The following is a 19369-nucleotide window of genomic DNA, read 5'->3' as shown; positions in this document are numbered from 1 at the left end:
ATGTATGATACATGCAATAAAACCTTGTTCTGGAAATCAGAGTTTGTCTTATATTTAGCAGAAGACATTTGACCCAGAACCTGTCTACTCCCCCTCCTTTTGCCTTTTCTCATTAAGGTACACCATGCTAAAGGCCATCCTATATTGCAGAGAGTGTAAGTGAACCCTTAGGTGCAGCCCACAGGATTAAGAGAGCTGGAATAGCAAGGTTTGGGTGGATGTCTGCATAGAGGAGTGGTCGTAGGAGATCTGCTCCTTCTCGTTGTCCATCCGCCTCATCAGCACTCATCCAGTCTTCCATTCTCGAGCTAGCTGCTTGCTAACTTTGCTTACTCACATACAGATGTACGCGCAGAACACGCTTAGAAGTTTGGTTTTCTCAAGATGGTATTGTGTTTTTTTTTTTCCAGAGTATCTTCAATCTCATAAACTTGAACTACAGTGCTCCTAAATGACAATCTAATATTTGTGAGATAGGCTTCAACAGTGATTAGCTGATTTTCTCTTTTCTCTTAGAGATTTTTATTTAATTAGCTTGCCCTTTCCCGAGAGCTTAACCTTTTGAAATGTCAGGTGCAGAGGTATTAAAATAAGTGTGCCATATTCTCAGAAAATTCTCTTTTAGGGGGCTCATGATGACCTATAGAAGTGTGGCAAAAATGAGGCGGCGACAGTGATGAATCTTTCAGCCCGGGGCAATCTTGTATTGTTCAGATATTGTACGTTCTCTTAGAAGCAGAACCCCCAAAAGGAGCTGGACGAAGCTGTCTGTTGACTGTACAGACAAATTAGCAGTCAAGCTTTTTTAGCTTTTTTAAGAAGTTAGAAAATGCGTCATTTAAGGTTTCTACTTAACTTTCTTTCTACATGACATTAAAGAAAAATCTGGGTTTACTAGATGGGCAATGGAGGATAAAGTATAACTATTTCCTGCAGTGACAGGGCCATTTGTTTGCTCTGAGGCAGATCAATCCAACTCTATCTTCTCTGGATTTCCTCTGCCTTTGTTGTCGCCACTCGAGCTGTCTTTAGCAATCATCAGCTTTCATGTCAAATAAATGAGCTGTTTTATTGCCAGTGTTGCCAACACACCAGCACCGGCAAAACAAATGGAAATGAATAAGGGTTATTTTGCAAGGACATACGTACATGTAGACTAAACGTGACCCAGCAATAAAGGCTTCTGTCACAGTGAATTGGATCATATGGATGACACATCCAGTGCACTTCACCTCTAAAAGAAATGAGGAAATATGTGAAAATTTAATGACTCTAAGAGGAATGTGATGTTCAGGAAAAGTGATGTGAGAACTGTCATAAACTGCAGCATGTCATGGAAATGTCACAAGAAGAGGATGTTAAAAATAAAACAGATGCTGGCGCGCACGCACACACACACACACACACACAAAATCTAGTTTTAGCGTGGTCATCTTGGGAATTTCTTTCAGTGATTTTTTCATGTTGCAAAAAATAAGTTCAGCTACACAGAAAACAAAAAAACTCAAACCAGTGCACGCACTTCTGATACGATGCCTCTGTAGTTATCGTTTAAACAACAAGCAGTACTTTAAAACCTCAGGACGATGAGCGCATGAAGTGACTTAGGTGCTTATCGACTAAACCCCCCACCCCAGCTGTCAGGTGGAGGTTCAAGACATAGAGTGGAGCATCTGCATTTCCTCTGCTGGCATCAGTAAATAATGCACTCCTGTGCATGTGCAGCCAGACTTGATATATAATTCAGACAATGTATGCAGTGAGGCACCCGTTATGCTGTTCACATTAGTGTCTAAAACCCTCCACCATGTGTTTCAGCTCACTTATTTGTGGCACATTTGTTTAGTGCAGCACCTCCACTGTTATTCTTTTTGCTTTATCTATATGTATAGGAGCACACCAGTTTTTTTTTTTTGGTTGTCTATTATTTCAGAGCCGGACAAGCAGACAGATACTGTTCTCTCCTCTCTGTGTGCATTCCAGTCCCCCACTGGACAGCTGAGTGCTCGTTACTGTAGTTTAGCTGCTTAGCTCAGCTTTGCTGTCACTTAACAGCGAGGCGGTAGATGCACTTTAGTCCAAACAATCTTCGTCTGCATCAATAAAATTAACAATGTAATTTTCTACAGTTTTTTTTTTTTTCAAAGTAAAATTACAACCCCAGAGGATATTAGTTTAGTCTGATCCGTAACTGGAACTACTTTATTGAGTGGGCGTAGTGATTCGATGTAGTGCCTCAAAAGCCCCATTGTAACTTCAGTCCAAAAAAAAGACGAAATGTTTGTTGTCAGCTAGTAGAGCAACTCCTGCTTATAATCATGGTCAACTTTGTAGGGGAAGATGAGGAGGATTCCTTCCACACAAACAAAGACTCTCATCTATTGGAACACAAATAGAAAAGGAGCTTCAGGCTTCAGCTACTGAGGGAACACAACAAGGCTGAGGCAGAACAAGCAGTTCCAATTATGGATCTGATCAATTAACAGTATCTCATAATTTCCGTCATCTTTTTTTTTCATCACAAATTTTCAACCCAACTCAAGTTCTGTTAATACAGACAAAATGAATTTGGGAGGAAAGTCTATTTGATGACTTTTGATATAGTTCCACTCCACTGGAGATCATTGCAGCTAAGCTAATTAGCAGCAAGCTGGTGGGGGAGAAGAGAAAATGACATCTAATGGCTTATGTAGCTCAAAAAATGACAGACATTGAGTTTATTTCTCAGAGAAAATGGTGTTGGTGCTTTTGAAGTGAAATCTCAACACTTTTGTTGGTAACATATGCCTCTATATTGGGGCCATGACAGCTGCTACACACACTTGTGGACACGCGTCAATGTGCACGCTGTCTACCCGTCTACTGTAAAACGGAGGATATGTTCCTTTTTGAGCATCATACAGCCTCCACGGAATGACTGTACTTTTCTATTGTGATCAGAATTGAATCTGTTTGGTCTGATAACATTCAGAAAGTTTAGAAGCACCATATGATTAAATTATTTACTGTCATTCCAGTTAGCGGAGCGCTAACTGGAAATGGCGGCTTGGCTAGCTTAAGACTCCATATACAATGAGATGCAGGGAGATTTACCTGTCAATGGTGAGATCATAGGGGTCGTTCAATGATATAAAAATAAAGACAATTCAGGATTGTCGGTGCATAACATTTGCTAGCTGTTCACAAATACAGAAACTGATGTGCAATATGGAATTTATTTTTATATGCTTTTTTTCCTTTCACGCTATCAGAGTCCCCTGAGATGACTGCAGCTCACACAAGCATGCAGAGATGCTTTTAAAAGCCTGGTATTCTGCAGGTAGTGTTTGTAGAGGGCTGGTGGCCTTGGAGATGTCCTAATATAATTATAGCAGTAGTTTCCTGTTGAACTGAACAAACACTGAGTCCTCTCTGAGCTCCCCACTGCCACCCGCCACTGTAACTGACAGCACCATACATGTGAATATGCAAATATGTATCAAAATGGAGAGAATTTACATTAAATTTCATATTCCAAGGTGATGTTTCGAGAAGGATTTGAAACGAGCGTCGCTCTCATCCTCGTGTAGACATGCTGCCGGGGGCTCGGCCTTGTCAAGAACACGTCAGTATCATTCATGAGAAGCAGTCGAGACCCAGACTCAGTCGAGCAAAGAGGGGGAAGTGGCTTTATTTCAACTTGCACTGCTAAACTATTCTGTTGAGAGCACTGCATTAGCTTGATTACAATTTTATCTGTCAAATGAATGCACAGAAAGAGCTGACATAACATTATGTTGCAAATCCAATTTTATATTGATTGACAGTGCCAGATTCACCAAGCCAGCGCTATGGCTTCTTGCGCTCCTACAGCACATTACTGTGCTATTTGCATTGGAAGGAGAGCGACAGGGAAGGAGGGGGGCATTTGCTGCCAGTAATTAGTTAAGCTCCTCTGACTTTTGAAATTTAATTGTAGGTACAGTAGAGCTGACTAACAATGGGAGAAGTGAAGCATTTCAGCCTGTGAGGGACTAACAAACAGCAGGAGCTTCCCTCACAGACACACAGTGCACGACAGACAGACAGCAGAACTAAAAGCTCCTGACCTCCTGAATCTTTGATCCATTAATGACATGCAATATTCATCTTCCCAGCTACTGAATGTTTCATTATGACTGCTGGGATGTGGAGTGCATTATTAAGGTGGTATGTTTATCATTTATCACGTGCTCTTGGCTTAGTATGTTGCTCCAGTGACCTTGAATGTTGCTTCCTGCTGGAAATCAAAGAATACGGAAACACCATTAGGCTAATATCATGTTCTACATTTCCCTGGAAGACAAATGTTTATATTTTCAGTACTTCATATGTCTGTGGCGATCACCGGAACATGTACAGTACATTTGCTAATCATGTCTGCCTTAAATATGTAGATAAGTCACCCCAACTTGTTACCGGTATATATTATAATATGTTAGATTGATCTCTTGTTGCATTAGCAGCTTTATCTTAACACCCATAATAGGTGCAACATCAATCATGGCAACAGTGTTGGTGATGTGGCACAGTGAACACCGGCGATTATTTAAAAGGATCACTTGCCATTAATGGTATTTCATCTCACCTTTTCCATTATCTGTAGCAACCAGTTTGTTTTCCTCCCAATTAAGCACGCAGGCAGTGAGCAACACCCATCTCCTATTACAGGGATCTGGCAACAAGGCCATGGGGGAAGGGAAGAGAACAGACCACTGTTACTGCCGTCACCGCCGCCGCCACCGCCGCTGCTCCTGCTCCTGCTCCTGCTCTCACTGCTGCTGCTGCTGCTGGGGGAATGTATTGAGCAATTTCTTGGCCACATTCCATTTCTTCTTTCTTGCCACCATTCAACCTTTTTTCCTGTGTTTTAGAGGTCTGAAATGACCGATCGCTGAAACCTAAATGAGTCAGAGCCATAATGGGCTGTTTTTCTGAACGTCTTTACCTTGCAGAGGATATTAGGCTGAAGAAATGAAGCTATCTGAAATTCAGACAATGGTAGTGACGTGGGCAGGTTCTTCTAGCTAAAGCTTTTGCTGGACAGTATTTACTTAGTAGGAATTTGAGAAATAGTCAGGCGACCAGCCATGACATCAAATAAATATTGAATTATCAAATCCATGATTTAACATTTCTTTGCAAAAAAAAAAAACTTGAAACACTGAGCAGATTTAATTACAAGCTATTGAAGCTATTTAACTGGAAAAAAAGTGTATTTTAACCCTAAAAGCATGTAAATCACATGAACAGACAATTTTGAAAAAGTTTTATGAATTACAACCTTTCTCTCCGTCGAGTGCAAAATGCAAAACTATAATAAAGAGATACACAGTATTGGATTGATATGCTGATACTGTATTTTACGCCTGATTTGGCTGATAGCCGATACTTACCAATCTATCTGTAATAAAGCAACTTCATCTGCCAAGTTTTCTCATCAACCAATACCCATTGTGTCATATTAAAAAAGGATCAATACCTGCCAGTTCTGAGGACATGCCGATACCACTGTATTGTTCATCATTGCAGTATTTAAGAAATGTGCTTTTTGGTTTCAAGACAGAAAAAGGTGCACATTTACCTCGTCTCCTTTTAACATTGGACTGTATCTGTTCTCTTCCCATGAAATCTTTTAGTGGTGCAAAATTACGAGCAAACCTCATTGTATGCGGCGTGAGTGCTGCACTTTATACAGCCGCCTCCAGTCCTCCCTGACAAACCTCTGTGGTGTACAGAAATGTAACGCTGCCCTACAAGTTTTTCTGACCCCGATCACCATCCGAGTGCTCTAATACTGGGCGTCTGCCAATATCGAGTCTTATTACCTCTGCCAAGGAGGTTTTCACCTGCGTCGCTGGTTGTGCTTTTTGTCTGTAGGATTATGCAAAACATGAAAAGGCCAGTCTTCATGAAACTTGGTGGAGGGGTGCAACAAGAGCTAAGAGGAACCCTCCAATTTTTTTGAACAGGCTTTCTTTTTCAGGCTGTTTTTTTGTTTATCCCAACATGTGCAGACCTGCTCCTGGATCAGCCCACATCCCTTAACCACTGTCAGAAGAAAGTCCTAGCTAACCAGAGGCAGACCAGGGCTGCAGGTGGACCCTCTGGGGATAATATACCCAGTTCCTTCTGGATCCAAAACCTGGCCTTCACCCATGGGAGCGGCAGAAACTCTCAGTGGTTGATGAGACTGCAGGTACTATCTGACAGAGCTAGCGTCAACATTAGCATTGCTAGCCGAGCCTCTGGTTGTGCCGGTACTGGGTGAACACCAACCGTGCCCATGAATCCACATCAGTCAGAAGCCACTCGTGCCTGAACTGATCCTGTCTGTTTTTTTTGATTAGTATGAGACACTTATGAGGTTTAAAAAAATAAAACCGTTAACAACAGTCGTGTCTTTATATACCAGGCACTTGATTTTTCTTATTCTTTGTTGCAAACTTTAACATCTTATGAGAACTGACATTTTGTGACGGTAGCATAGAGGAGCACACGGCAGGAGGTTGATTGGAGTGCGTGCCTTAAAAAAAGTTTACAGAAAATTGCTACTGATCCACAATAGCGAGCACATTTTTTGGCTGAAACGGAGATTAATCGTTGATTTCTCAATTGATTATTTCAAAAATGTATTCCATATTTCACCAATACAGTGACAAACAGTAAATATAAAAGCAATTGCAGTTACTCAGACTTCCTTATCTTATATTGCCTCTTTTGTCCCACCCACTAATCCATTTCAAATACATTTATTATAGCATGATAACAAATAGCACCGGGACCCTAAACAGGGTAAGTGGATGACGATGGATGGAGGATAACTGGATAATAAACAGCACCACTACATTTTTGGACATTTTTGTTTTTGTTAAGTCACTTCAGCGATTAAGGAATTATCAGATTACTGCTGATAACGGTCGTATTGAGCCACTAATTCTGTAATCAACTGATCATCTCAGCACTAAACCACACAGAACCCGCTGACCGCCCAGTCATGATAAACCAGAAAAGCCCTGCTATTTATTTGCTGTGTATTTGTGCAAAATAATAATAATAAAAAAGATATATCTGTGTTAGGGTACCCTTCTGCGAGCAGATATCCTGCTCCATGTAGCTCCAGCCTCATGTGGTGAAGATGTCATCCTGCCACGCTGCACTGACTGCTGTGGTCGCATGATTCTGACTGTGGAAAGCCCAGGGCGAGAGAGTGAAGTGTGTCAGCCTGTGCAGCTGATAACACAGCCGCTGCCGAAGTCAGGCCGGAGCACACCATGGGTTTGTGACGCAACTCGCAATGGTATTCAAATAGTCGAATTGGGGTGGGCACTTTTTCTCTCATTCCTTCAACTGTGTCATTTATCTTATGCCACATGACGTGTTTTTCATTTTCCTCATGGGGAGTTCACAACCATTCCTCCTGAACGTTTTCCCATCAAAGCCTTCTGCTACTTGACATGCAGCACGTTTTATCCCACTGAAGATTTTTTTTTTTCCACTTTGTTAACCAAATGTGATTTCCACACTGTACTGTGTTTGAGCAGAATGTTTTATTCAACTAGATTTGTTGTTTCTTTACATCTTTGTAAGACTACCACAATGGCAAGTGCTTCTCTATCTCCGCAGGCCATTGCCTTCCTACTGTCCCTTTCATGGAAAGAGGCACCGACAGAATAAAGAAGAGCTCCTTGAGAGTCGAGTCTCTTATCAGCCTCCAACATCTGGCCAAGACTGATGGACTCTTAGAATAGCACTCTAAATATCACTGAGTTTAAGCTGCATAATGCTTGTTTAACTGCATCCTTTCTACAGTAATAACTCACCCCCGCTCATTACGTGTCTTTCACCACAGGAACCCATTTCTATGATTACTGAATTTAGTCTACAGGAGGGAAGGATTCGTGTGAGCAAGTGCGCTAAATGGTAAGAAAAGGAGCGTTTGAAAGGGTAAATCGAACAAAGTGAAACAAAAAGACGAGTCCTGATCCGAGATGTTACAGACACAAACTTTCGTCATTAAAATCAATTTCCACTTTCATTCGTTTGGCATAGAATTAGACTGGGGTCGTCATTGTTGATAGAAAACAGACCGTATGACCTAAATGCATCGCAACCTATTGGATTTGAGCGATCCAGAAATCTGCAGCAGATTTGAAAACCTCTCCAAAACAGTTGCTGGATCCACAAATAATTAAAAAAAAAATCCTGTTGGATTAATTTATGAATTGAATTAAATTATTTCATATTTGATTAACTACTTTCTTGTCATAATCAGGGGATGAGAAGTTCTCTGTCCATTTTTAAGGTTTAACTTCGTGTGATATTATTTTAAGGCGATAACGAGAACTTTTTCTGACGCTTTTTTTTTTTTTTTTTTTAAATCAGACGCTATTTATTTATTGATCCCAGTTGTGAAGGCCAATCCTTCAGACCCTGCCGCTCAAACTCCAACCGTTTGTCAGTTGGAGTCTTTCATCTGCTTCTTCCAACACGAATGAAGTTATCAGCTGTTCCTTCCCCATCAGACAGTGGGGCGGCTCCACCGGGAGGGTGTAGTTCACGCAGAGGTTCAAAGGATCTCCTACAGGCCTCACCTCCCTATCCACACAGATGCTTCGACCAACCAGTGGGAGTCACCAGTGCTGCGACGAGGAACGCAGCCAAATGGGTTTTATGGATCTGGAAGTGCTACAGCCAGGGATTAAACCTGCGCTGCTGCAGTGGTGGGTGAGTATATTTCCTCTGCAAAATCATGCCAAATTTATGTTCAAGTGATAGAATACAAAAAAAACAAACAAAACAAAAACACATCAGTGGTTTCTAATCTGTGGCAGATGATTTACTCAATTGTGTGTTTATTTCATGCGGTATTTCTATAGTATTTTTTTCACACTTACATTTCTCCTCATCATCTGCTTTTTTTAAATATCCACATTAACAGCAGAACCTTTCCTGGTAGGAAGGAGACATTACTTTCAATTCTCTCTTTTCCTCTGCAAAGCACTATGAATTGCCCTGTGTATGAATGCTGCTATACAAATAAATTTGCCTTTGCCTTTACTTGAAATCATAGGGTTCCGAAAATCTTCGCATTTCTTGACAAAAAAATGGCTGAAAATGTCTAAAATATGTCTCAATTAGTCGAGAAACAGCAATGCCCTTAGGACTGACATAACTGCTTTTACGTGTTTATTTAGCCTCCATATTACAGCATATTTCTGAGGGAAACAGGCCACACAGATGGGATGACATCATGTTGCCGGGAAATTGGTTGAACAATGAAAAGTTGGTGAGTCGTGGAGACTGACAGTGAGATGGAGACCACCGTATGCTCCATGCAGTTGCACAAACCGTTCACTGAAAAACAACTAGCTCATAATCTGGGGCTTAAATTCTGGTCAGTGGGACCGTTATCATCATATTTTTGAGGGAAACGGAACAGTGTCTGTGGAAGTGAATGAGCCTGACAACTGATTTGCAAATAAAGTGGAAGCTCTAACAGTAAAATATAGTGGTAAAATAGATAAAACCAGTGGAGCTGCTGTCTGTGTTGGGCTACATCCTGTTCATTGTGTCAGTGACAACACAGTAACATATTGCGGCTGCAGCTGTGGAGATTTTATTGTTTATATATCAGTGCTATCTGTTATGCTGGTGTTTTATCCTGCTGTTAAAGTGGCAGTTACAGTATTTAATTTTAGTTACACAGAATTGAGTTTTGTCCTCTCTTGGCTCATTCTGATGAAGCTATACAGGAATTGGGAGACAGTGCAGCATAAACTCAATGCATCAACGAAGCCATACTTCCCCCTAAAGGTGTATTTTGCCTTTAACAACTCACAAATAAGTGTCTTGAGACCTGTTTTCTCCTCTTCCATCACTTACTCTTGACCCCAGAACGCAGACAGAGCCAGCAATGTGTATTTAACTTGAATCTAATGGTGACTAACAACAGCAACGCAAAAACAAAATAAAAAATAAAAAAGCATACCTGCCCATAAATGTTCATTTACAAACTCTCAAGAAATATTCCATTATAATTCATCTAGGCCAGTGTGCTTGAGAGTTTGTAAATGGAAAATTTGGGAAAGTTTTGCTGTTGTTCGCAGTTACTGACCATGGGTCAGCTTCAAGATATTTGTGACCTGCTCTTTTTGAAGAAACATAGAAAAGCTGCAGTTTGTAAAAAGAAGCTCAAAACAACTATTTGTGAGTATTTGAGAAGTAAAACTTAAAGTTACCATTGAAGTATCACCAAATGTTTTCAGCCCATACCGTACAATCACAATCTTCAGGTTTTAGCAAGGAAAGTTAACATTTATTCGTTAGCTAGAGCTGCAGTACCTAGCTGGCAGCAGCATGCATGATGTTGAGTCATCACTGCAGTGTCTTGTTCTGTCTCACTCTTGGCTCAGAATTACAGTTTGGTTAGGTTATAAACAGTTACGGTGCATTACATTTTGAAGAGCTATGAATCGTTGGAAAACAGCCTGCATGATATCGCAAGCTGCTGCTCCAAGCTAGCCAGCTAGCTAACTGAAAGTTAGCTCTGCTGTTCCAACTCAAAGATTGTGAGTGTTAGCGATATTATTGGTTGAAATCACTTGAGTCATGAATTTTTTGTGACATGGATTCAGATTAATGTTGAATAGGAGCATGATAGAGGTCCAAGTGAGGATGTGAGGTTTTAGGTTTTTTTTTCATTCCGCTGAGATAAAATCAAAGGGTTCTTATAAAAATATGTTTAGGTTTATCATTATGAAATAAGTGAACTTCTCAAACACAAACTGACCATCTAAAGAAAATAAAAATCCAGGCTGTGGTCTAAACACACGATACAGGCCAATCTGCAGCAAAAATGAATGTAGTAACACCTGCCAATTAAGATTACACACATTTCACACTAGATTATTTTGTGATCACAATAAATCACAAGCTTGTCATGTCAAGATGACCAAATATTCTGATCAAGAGAGCATGAAACGTAAAACTAATTACACCCCCGGCCTGTAGATTCCGGGGAAGACAGACACAGTCACTTTTAAATAAATGTTCTAATTTATCACCCATTTGTTCACGTATCCTCTAAGATAAAGATGGAGATTTCATCATGTATTAGGAGAAGCAGGCGGAGAACAAATGAATTATTCTTCCTGGTGAGGCTTGCACTGCTTAGAGCTATAGCCTGTGAATCATCATCATCATGAGATAAAAAGCAACATCTTTTCATCTATTTTTCACTCTTTTCATTCCGCCTGCTAGACTAACACTCCTGTGAGTGTTTTCAAATACAAAAGGCATATATAATTATTTGTTTTCACAGAGATCATATCAGGGAATATTTTACACTCGCGATTAAATTGAATTTTGCGGAGCTTTTGCTGAGGGGATAATGCAGCATGGCCGGAATGTTTTAATTGCTATTAATGCAATTTTAACATCAGTTATGGCTTATCTTAACTACTCAGCCCCTCCTCCTGGTTTTCTTTATGTTTGAATGTTGCATCATTAGCCAGATCACACAGAGAGGCAGCATGAACTGTGAATGACCAATTAATTTGCTTTTATTGTCGATGTTGAACAATTTCTTTCATTTAATTGTTTAGCACAAGATTTGAGCAAAATCACAGGTGGCCTCTTACTTCCTGCTCCACATGACCTGTTTATAATGTATCAACATGTCAAATGCAGGTATGTGTGAAACAGCGGGTCGCGGTTTGACATTTTGGTCATTATGACTTCAGCCATTGAGGTCACAGAGCAGAAGTCCTACGACCGTGACGCGGAATCTACGGAGACCGGAGAATCAATGTGATGTCATCCAAGATTCATCCCCTGGGAGCCAGGGAGCTGTGGGAATAGGCGTCAACTTTGACCGTGTTTGGACTGGGTCGCCACATCAGCTGCTGATTGATACAAACGATGAACAGCAACTCCAAGCGTGTTATGATGGGAAATTTAAGATCGAATCGTCATGAAACTTACTTACGTCTTTCAATTCAAGGCTTTAAGATCGGTGTTACTGTTTTGTGCTGAACAAGGACGTGCACGGTCTGTCCTGCGTTGAAGGAAACTCTTTGCGTTGCAGTATCAATAGCTGAAGCTCCAGCTATTTGCAATGCAATTAAAACTCAATTTTCAAAGCACATTGCTGAGGGTGATAAATGGGCCAGTAATCCCTTAATTGTTCTCGCTCCAGCAGAATCACAGGAATGCTGTTTCATTAGAGGCAGGAAGTAAATAAAAAGAGATGCAGATTTTTAAAGAGAGGTGTCAGTTTATTATCAGCAAACATAAAAGAGAGATAAATGTGTTTTTAGATTGTATAACGGGGCGGTTTTTGGGGGGAAGATAGAAGAAACACTGTTTATTAGGCTGTTCATGATTCAGGACCATAGACAGTTCTGGCACCAGTTTCTACTAGGTGTGTGTGTGTGTGTGTGTGTGTGTGTGTGTGTGTGTGTGTGTGTGTGTGTGTGTGTGTGTGTGTTGTGACTTAAGCCACCTTCAGGGACACAAACAAGACTGAAGATCAGTAAACTCGGAACAGCATATGGACTAGGGTTCAAAATCTGTGTCCTCAGTTGGTAAAAGGTTTATTTTCAAGTCATTAGTTAAGGATTGGTAAGACAACTGATGCAGTGTGTGTGTGTGTGTGTGTGTGTGTGTGTGTGTGTGTGTGTGTACGTGTACCTACGCTGCCACCTTTGTGAGGGCAGATTTGAGATTTAAAACAATCTTTGCGAGGACATTTTGGGAAGGTGAGGACATTTTGAGCAGCCATCACCTTCAGTTACCTTCAACAGTCAGTTTGGGGGTTAAGATTTAATTTAGTTTTAAGGTTAGAATTTAGTTTCAGGTTGGGGAGGGGGGGTGCGTTTACTCCTTAGTGTTCTAGGGTAAGAGGCAAGTGAATGAATTCTACCAATATGTGTCCTCACTGATGCAGATGGACATACATGCTTGTCAGGAAACATGTTTGCTGGTTTAAACTAAAATATAGAGGATAACTTTTCTTTTAATTGGTATTTTGATCTTAAAATTGTGTTGTTGTTTTCCTACCACACTGGCTAATGAGATTTGTAAGACTGCATAGTGGAAAAAAAGCTTCAGGTGAACTTTTGAGGCGAGCCCTGGAGTGCTGCAGCAGCTGGAGCGTCCAGCTCCAGACCGAGTCATTGGCCACCTGAGATTGCGGTGTTTCCATTGATTCCTTCAGCACTTGGCTCATATTGACAGGAGCAGCGCTTATTCTGACTTGTCCTAATGTGGCCAGTGGAGGCTTTTTAATTTAACGTCAGATCAAGTTTGATCCACGCTGGCCCGCCGCGGCGGCTCCAATCGGAGTTCAGATCAGCGCCCCCCCCCCCCCCCCCCCACTCCCACCTCTCTCTCTCTCTCTCTCTCGCTCTCTCAGTTGCAAAAAATGCTCTGCAGCTGGGCTGCACCTCAATGAACCTTATTGGCGCACTGTGAGCGACCATCATCCGTCCACTGGATTTGCACCGTGAGCGGCTTCCACCCCGAACATATGAATCTGATCACACGCAGCCTTTCAAGGAGTTGAACGGATAGGTTGGAGAAAATGGCACAACGCTTGGTTTTGTTTCTGCTGTGGCTCTCTGACCGATCCTCCGCAGGATTTCCTAATCAGATTAATATCGGTAAGTGTTTTCAAATCATCAGCAAATTTAGTGGTTTAGCTGTTATGTGCGAGATCAGCTGTACCGGTGAGGGGAGACGTGTACAGAGCGCGGAGCTCTGCGCAACATTATAGACCAACTTGATGTTTTATACATGCTGCCAGCTTATAGCGGATGATTCTGGTAAACTATCTTGACGTAGGGTGCAGCTGGTGGTGATGCCCTTAATGTAGCGCTGAAATCGCAGCCTGGATTGAAGGAAAGTGTTCAATAAAGAAGACGGTTAGTTCTCCCGCTCGATCCGAAGAGTTACAGACAGGCGCACCGGTCACTGATGTTTATTCTCTCAAGTAACAACCAGCCAGCCTTGTTCTTGTGTATCACCCAGAGCTCTTGTTGATTAATGGTGAACTGTGGTCCCAAAAAAAAAACTGATCCTGGTGTCCATCTCTCCAGGGGGACTGTTCATGCGTTCCACGGTGCAGGAGCACAGCGCGTTCAGGTTCGCTGTCCAACTCTACAACACCAACCAAAACACCACTGAGAAGCCTTTCCACCTCAACTACAACGTGGACAACCTCGAGTCGTCCAACAGCTTCTCAGTCACCCATGCGTGTAAGTCTGCGTCTATTTCCGTCATGTCCACATCCGCACCATTTCTGCCCAAACGGAATTATTCATGTCACTCTCACACTGATCTGACAGAGGCTCAATCCTGGGGATGTTCACAAACATTCAGCTTTTTTTTTGGGGGGGGGGGGGTCTCTTTTGTTAAAATCCAATATTATTTATCACACCTGCATACAATTATAAAGACAGAGATAAGAAAACACAGGTCAGATGGGTTTTACTGAGGTCACATCTGACAAAAACACAAATTTGTCCTTGGTAAATAAGTTCCCTTGGCAACGTGATGCATACATACTGGCCTTGAAAAGGAAAAATAAAGCCAGTGACTCTGAGGCTGTGTGTGCAGCTCCTGGAGGTGTTCATATGGAACGACGTGATGTAAAAGCTGGATTTTTTTTTTTCAGCTACAAAGTGTTTCAGAACGGTGTGGGATATGAAGTACAAGCATCCGTGTGGGTCCTGTTATGTTTTTAATGGTCATCGTATCGTTCCGCTGGTGCGCTGAGACACTTTGATTTGTGGCTGATCCAACAAATAAGCTCTTTTTCTGCTGCACCCCTGTTTGGCTGCAGTTCCTTGCAATTGCCGGAAACAGAGTCTACAAATGGGCAAGAAATAGAGTTGAGTTGAGAGCGACATTTCATTTTAAAGGGTGAATGTTGGCTGACTTTGGAGACACGCGGCTCCTTCTGACGGCTCTGGTTCAATCATGCTAACCCCTGTTTTTCACGGTCATAATGGCACCACTCACTCTCAATGTGCCAGAGCGTCTCCACCTGCTCCATCCTCTGACTCCCCTTGTGTTACTGAGCGTGCCCCCCCCCCCCCCACCACCACCACCACCACCACCACCCAGCATTGCAGCGTCAGCTCATTAGCACCCAGCCCTCATAGCACCTCACCGTGCTGTCATTGGGTGAAAGGGGAGAGAGAAAAAAATCCATAGCGCCCCAACCAACGCCAGCAAACGAGTTGGGCTCAGATCTGCAGAGGAGGTGGGTCTGAGCAGTGAGGGAGATGAAGCAGAGCGTCATATCGCAGGCAGCAAGGCAGCGAGTATCCTAACGAAGGCATCCGCAAGAAACAATAAGCAAACGAGAGTGAATAAATAATAGATAGTGCCATGCAATTTCACGCATGTTGAAGAGGAAGGGAAGCATAGGAGGAAAAGGCTTGATACCAGAATCTAATTAAATTCAGGGGCAGACAGAGCTTTGGTGAGAGGAAGGGGCTCCTGAGGGAGCCGTGGCCCCGTTTCTTCTTTCTTACTTTCTGCTGCCACGACTTAGGTTTTCCATCAAGAACACCATCTCAGGGCCATGTTAAAGTTCCGAAACTTTTTTACTGACGCAAAAGAAACAGCTGGATATTTATCTGATGCAAAAATAGGAAGTCAGATGTCATATGACGTTTATTTACAAGCCCTCATCTTTATTTTAAAAATAATCCACAATACTGTTTTGTAATCTCTGATCGGAGACAAGCTGAGCTCACAACCTGCAAGACAGCTCATGCTGAGCTCACAACAGTCCACAAGCGCCTCCGATTGTCTCCACCAATGTAGTCAACGGAAGAGACATGACGCTTATTAAATATCACTTATGTGCTGACTTCCAGGCCTTCCAGGCTTTTCCTCCCGTGAGTGAAGACCTCGTGTGCCGCAGCAGTTTCAGATTTGTCAGCGTTGGTTGTTTGTGGTGCAAGCTGTCACAATTATTTAGTGGATGTTTAAATTTCCTTTGTCATCAATAGCTGCATGTTGATGACTCAGACCTTTATCAGCAATAGCATACATCTATTTTATGAGCGGGCAATCTAGACCAAGATTTGACAAAAGTGGCATTTATGTGGGTTCGGGGAGTAAAGCTATTTTGAGATGAGCCTCATTGCTTGATTGATTCTGTGACGTTCTGTCTGCAGAGGCACTGAAACGGCGACATCTTTATAATTTTAATGTGTGGGGACTCTTCTTGTTTTTGAAGCTGATGTTACTCAGCTTTAGTGCGAATTCTCCCTTTTTTTTACTCTCATTTACTTACGTTTACTGTAAGGAAAGTATGATAAGTGAATTTAAACTTGCAGCAAATGACTTTGCTTTTCAGAAACAAAATATGGAAATCCTTAAGTGTAATGAAGGCGGAGTGTCAGGATGATTTTCTTTCAAGTCGGTTTTAAAGCCTTTTGCTATTAATTGAATTAGTGACCGGCAGCAAACAAATGTGTGGCTTCAGTTATCCTTAAGGCTTGGCTTTGTACTACAACAGCATGGTGTGTGCTTTGGTGCTAAGTCTGTTGTTGCTTTGAAGTGACATCAGAAATGGCAAAATGTGTAATTACTGGTGCAGGTTCCATAATAGCTGTGGAATCGAGGAGTCAGGTACGCTCCCAGAGAAGACAGAAGGAGTTCAAAGCAATGGGGACCAGTTTGAAGAAAGCAGAGCAGACAGCATTAATGTTACTGATGGCCGCGACTTGCGAACTTAATGACACAGCCATCCTCCTCTCCGTGGTTCACCTTTCTCCTTCTACTTCCTTTACCTGAGGCAAAAAACCCACAGTCTCCCTCTGCCTCCTCTTGCCACGCTGTTTATTAGATTACTCACCTTGATTTCAGTTAAAGGCAAATGTTGCATTTCTGGGCTTTTGAATCTAATCCCCCCTCTCCGTTATTAATGGTCGGGGTCCTCAAAGCCAGGGGCCTCACAGGTCTTTATTGAATCCAGTAGGTTCTTGTTGTAGTAGTGGTGGCAGCGTTATTTTGCCACCTTCACCCATCGCAATCAGCTCCCGTATGTGATGCTGCCTCGCTCCAGGAGGAGGAAACGAGACTCGCATTTGTTGATTGCATTTGTCATCTCTAAATGCGAGAAAGAGGATGTGAGACACACACAGATGGACTGTGAGCTGCAATGTCTCTTTGTGAAAAAATCCAAGAGAAGTTTAATGCAATTCTAAGGGAATTAGCAGTTGACTGAAGTGATGCTAGGAGCTCATGATGCAGGGTTCTAGTGAGCAACGTTCCCGTGTGGAGGAAAGAGGGTTCATCTGCCGACAGCAAACACAGTCGCCCTAGAAATTTGCCCTAATTCTGCTGTCAGACCACGAGGAAGTGGCAAAATCGAATCAGAGTCAAATGAAGGTCAAGAGGTCAACATTTCCACTGATTTCTGAGTTACACTTTTGACTGCAACAGGGTTTAGCTAGCCGAAGTGCTAGCATTACATTAGTTGCGGAAAAAAACTAGCTACACAACAGAGACAAACATGAGAGGGTAAACTGAAATATCATTCAACATCACAATCATGCGAATGTCACAGGAAACGAAACTGACCGTCAACTGGTTTTCTAAACAGTAAATTATTTCTGACGGCTTTTGGACTGTTTTATGGGGCAAAGGAAGCAATTTAAACATAGTTGTGTTAAGGATTTTCTAAATTTTCTTAAAATTATCGTGAAATATTTGTTGGTTGCAGCCCTGCTAATAAGCATGGCCTAAATTAACTATAGAGAGACTTATTTAGACTCGGAACAAGAACGTACTGTATCTTTCACCGCAAACCCAGACATGTCTTCAAACCCAGCAAGTCAGACTTAGTACAGGTTTCTAACTTCTCAGGACCTAATACAGTAGACTGTAGAGTCATTTTAACAGTATGAACACTGTACAATTACTTAAAAGAACAATTCTTCACAGTGTATGTGGATATTGTGTTGTAGCAGTGTCATGATGAGGAATGTCATTTTAGTGCAGTAGGATCTGAGAGTGTGTGTGTGAGATAATGTCATTGAATTAAACAGTCATGAGGAAAAGTCCTGCTGCAGCAGTTCCTGCATGACTATCATGGACACCCAGTAACATGACACACCCGCCCAATGTTTGTCTAGACACAACACATTCTTCGAAGCATCTACTCCACTGACCTTTACACCCACTTAAAGAGTGTGAGCTGTGCACTTGTTGCCCAGAAATACCAACAGTCTCTTTGCACTGGCGGCCCACACAATGACAGAGCACTTGTGGCAAATGGCATATGTTGTGGAGCGCAGATGAACGCGCCCTTACCAAATCTTCGCATGTATTGTTGCGCACAGCTTTTGGGGTTGTTGCTGTTGGTGTGTGAAGGGATTGTAAGTGAACTGACAGGGAGATATGTTTTTGTAGTGCAGTGCCTGACAGAGACAGGCTATGGTCAAGAGAAGCTCCTTGTGTGATTGTAGTAGCGCCACACTTGTCTCTTCAAGCGGTAACTCAGCTTGAAAGGTGTGACCAGAGAAACATGGCAGGGGAGGCTGGGAAGACGAGGGAGGATAGAGCTGACTCCAGAAAGCATGGAGACTAAAGAACTTGATTAAATAATGTGTTAGAGGCTGTTCATCTTAAAAGAGGATATTTATGCATGAGTATGTGTCAGCAAGAGAGAGAGAGAGAGAAAGAGAGAGAGACGTCTCCAGGCTATGGGGGTTCTACCGGGACATGCCATAACAGTTCAGCTGTGTTGGAGGCACAGATGGAGGTTTGTTTATGGACACTCAGGCATGTGCATATGCATATCTGTGTGCACACATATGCACAGAGTTGCTGCACACTCATCAGCAGACAGACAGACATACACACAGTGAGCGTATGCACATGCACACACAGCCCAGCTCCCTCTTCCCATTTATTACCTAGTGAATCTCCGTGGAACCAACACTGCCATGACATGGTTCATCTAAAATAAAGGTCACGCTAAAAGGATCACCTGCTCACCCGGTGCCTCCGTGTGCAAAGAGCAATACAATTTTAGGGCATGCCGCTTATAAATACCTCGCTTTTCAGCAATGGTAGGATAGAACATGTAACAAAGAAAATGAAACAGCATGTTCCTGAAGCACAACTGAGAAGTAACATTCCTGTGAGAAAGACGAACATCTGTCCAGTAAGCCTACGGCCTGATTTAGAGGCCAGCGGACCAGGCAGTCCCTAGGGCTGCTGAGGTGACTCGATGCAGGCGTCACTCAAGTGACTGGGACAGTATCAGCCTATGCTGAGGTTAAGTGCTGTGGGAAATGCAAGGTCTCTGTGAAGTGAAGAGGAC

At 42.3% G+C, this 19369-nt stretch overlaps 1 protein-coding gene and 1 long non-coding RNA gene across 7 annotated transcripts in view; both read left to right on the top strand.

Annotated features, from left to right (window-relative positions):
- The window catches only part of LOC147250895 (uncharacterized), a 46140-nt gene extending 37349 nt beyond the window's left edge, over positions 1-8791 (top strand). For 2 of the 3 annotated variants that reach the window (XR_015118866.1, XR_015118865.1), the window contains 4 exons: positions 6036-6217; positions 7099-7296; positions 7645-7941; positions 8404-8791. This is a non-coding gene — a long non-coding RNA (uncharacterized LOC147250895). Of the gene's footprint in view, positions 1-4689; positions 4819-6035; positions 6218-7098; positions 7297-7644; positions 7942-8403 lie in introns of all 3 variants that reach the window. The other variant, XR_015118864.1, reaches the window with a different exon arrangement.
- Positions 8792-13436: 4645 nt separating this feature from the next.
- Positions 13437-19369, top strand: part of LOC147250894 (glutamate receptor 3) — a 92427-nt gene continuing 86494 nt past the window's right edge. For 2 of the 4 annotated variants that reach the window (XR_015118855.1, XM_086221358.1), the window contains exons 1-2: positions 13437-13682; positions 14118-14276. Coding sequence is in view for 3 of the 4 variants with exons in the window: in XM_086221358.1 (XP_086077484.1) it covers positions 13604-13682; positions 14118-14276 (238 nt within the window). In the remaining variant the exon portion in view is untranslated. The remainder of the gene's footprint in view (positions 13683-14117; positions 14277-19369) is intronic. The other 2 variants (XM_086221357.1, XM_086221356.1) reach the window with 2 other exon arrangements.

Source organism: Aulostomus chinensis, chromosome 13, assembly GCF_037954235.1.
Source record: "Aulostomus chinensis isolate RoL2024-O1b breed Wild chromosome 13, RoL_Achi_v1.0, whole genome shotgun sequence".
Taxonomy (NCBI): Eukaryota; Metazoa; Chordata; class Actinopteri; order Syngnathiformes; family Aulostomidae; genus Aulostomus; species Aulostomus chinensis.
This window is presented reverse-complemented; position numbering and strand designations above follow the sequence as displayed.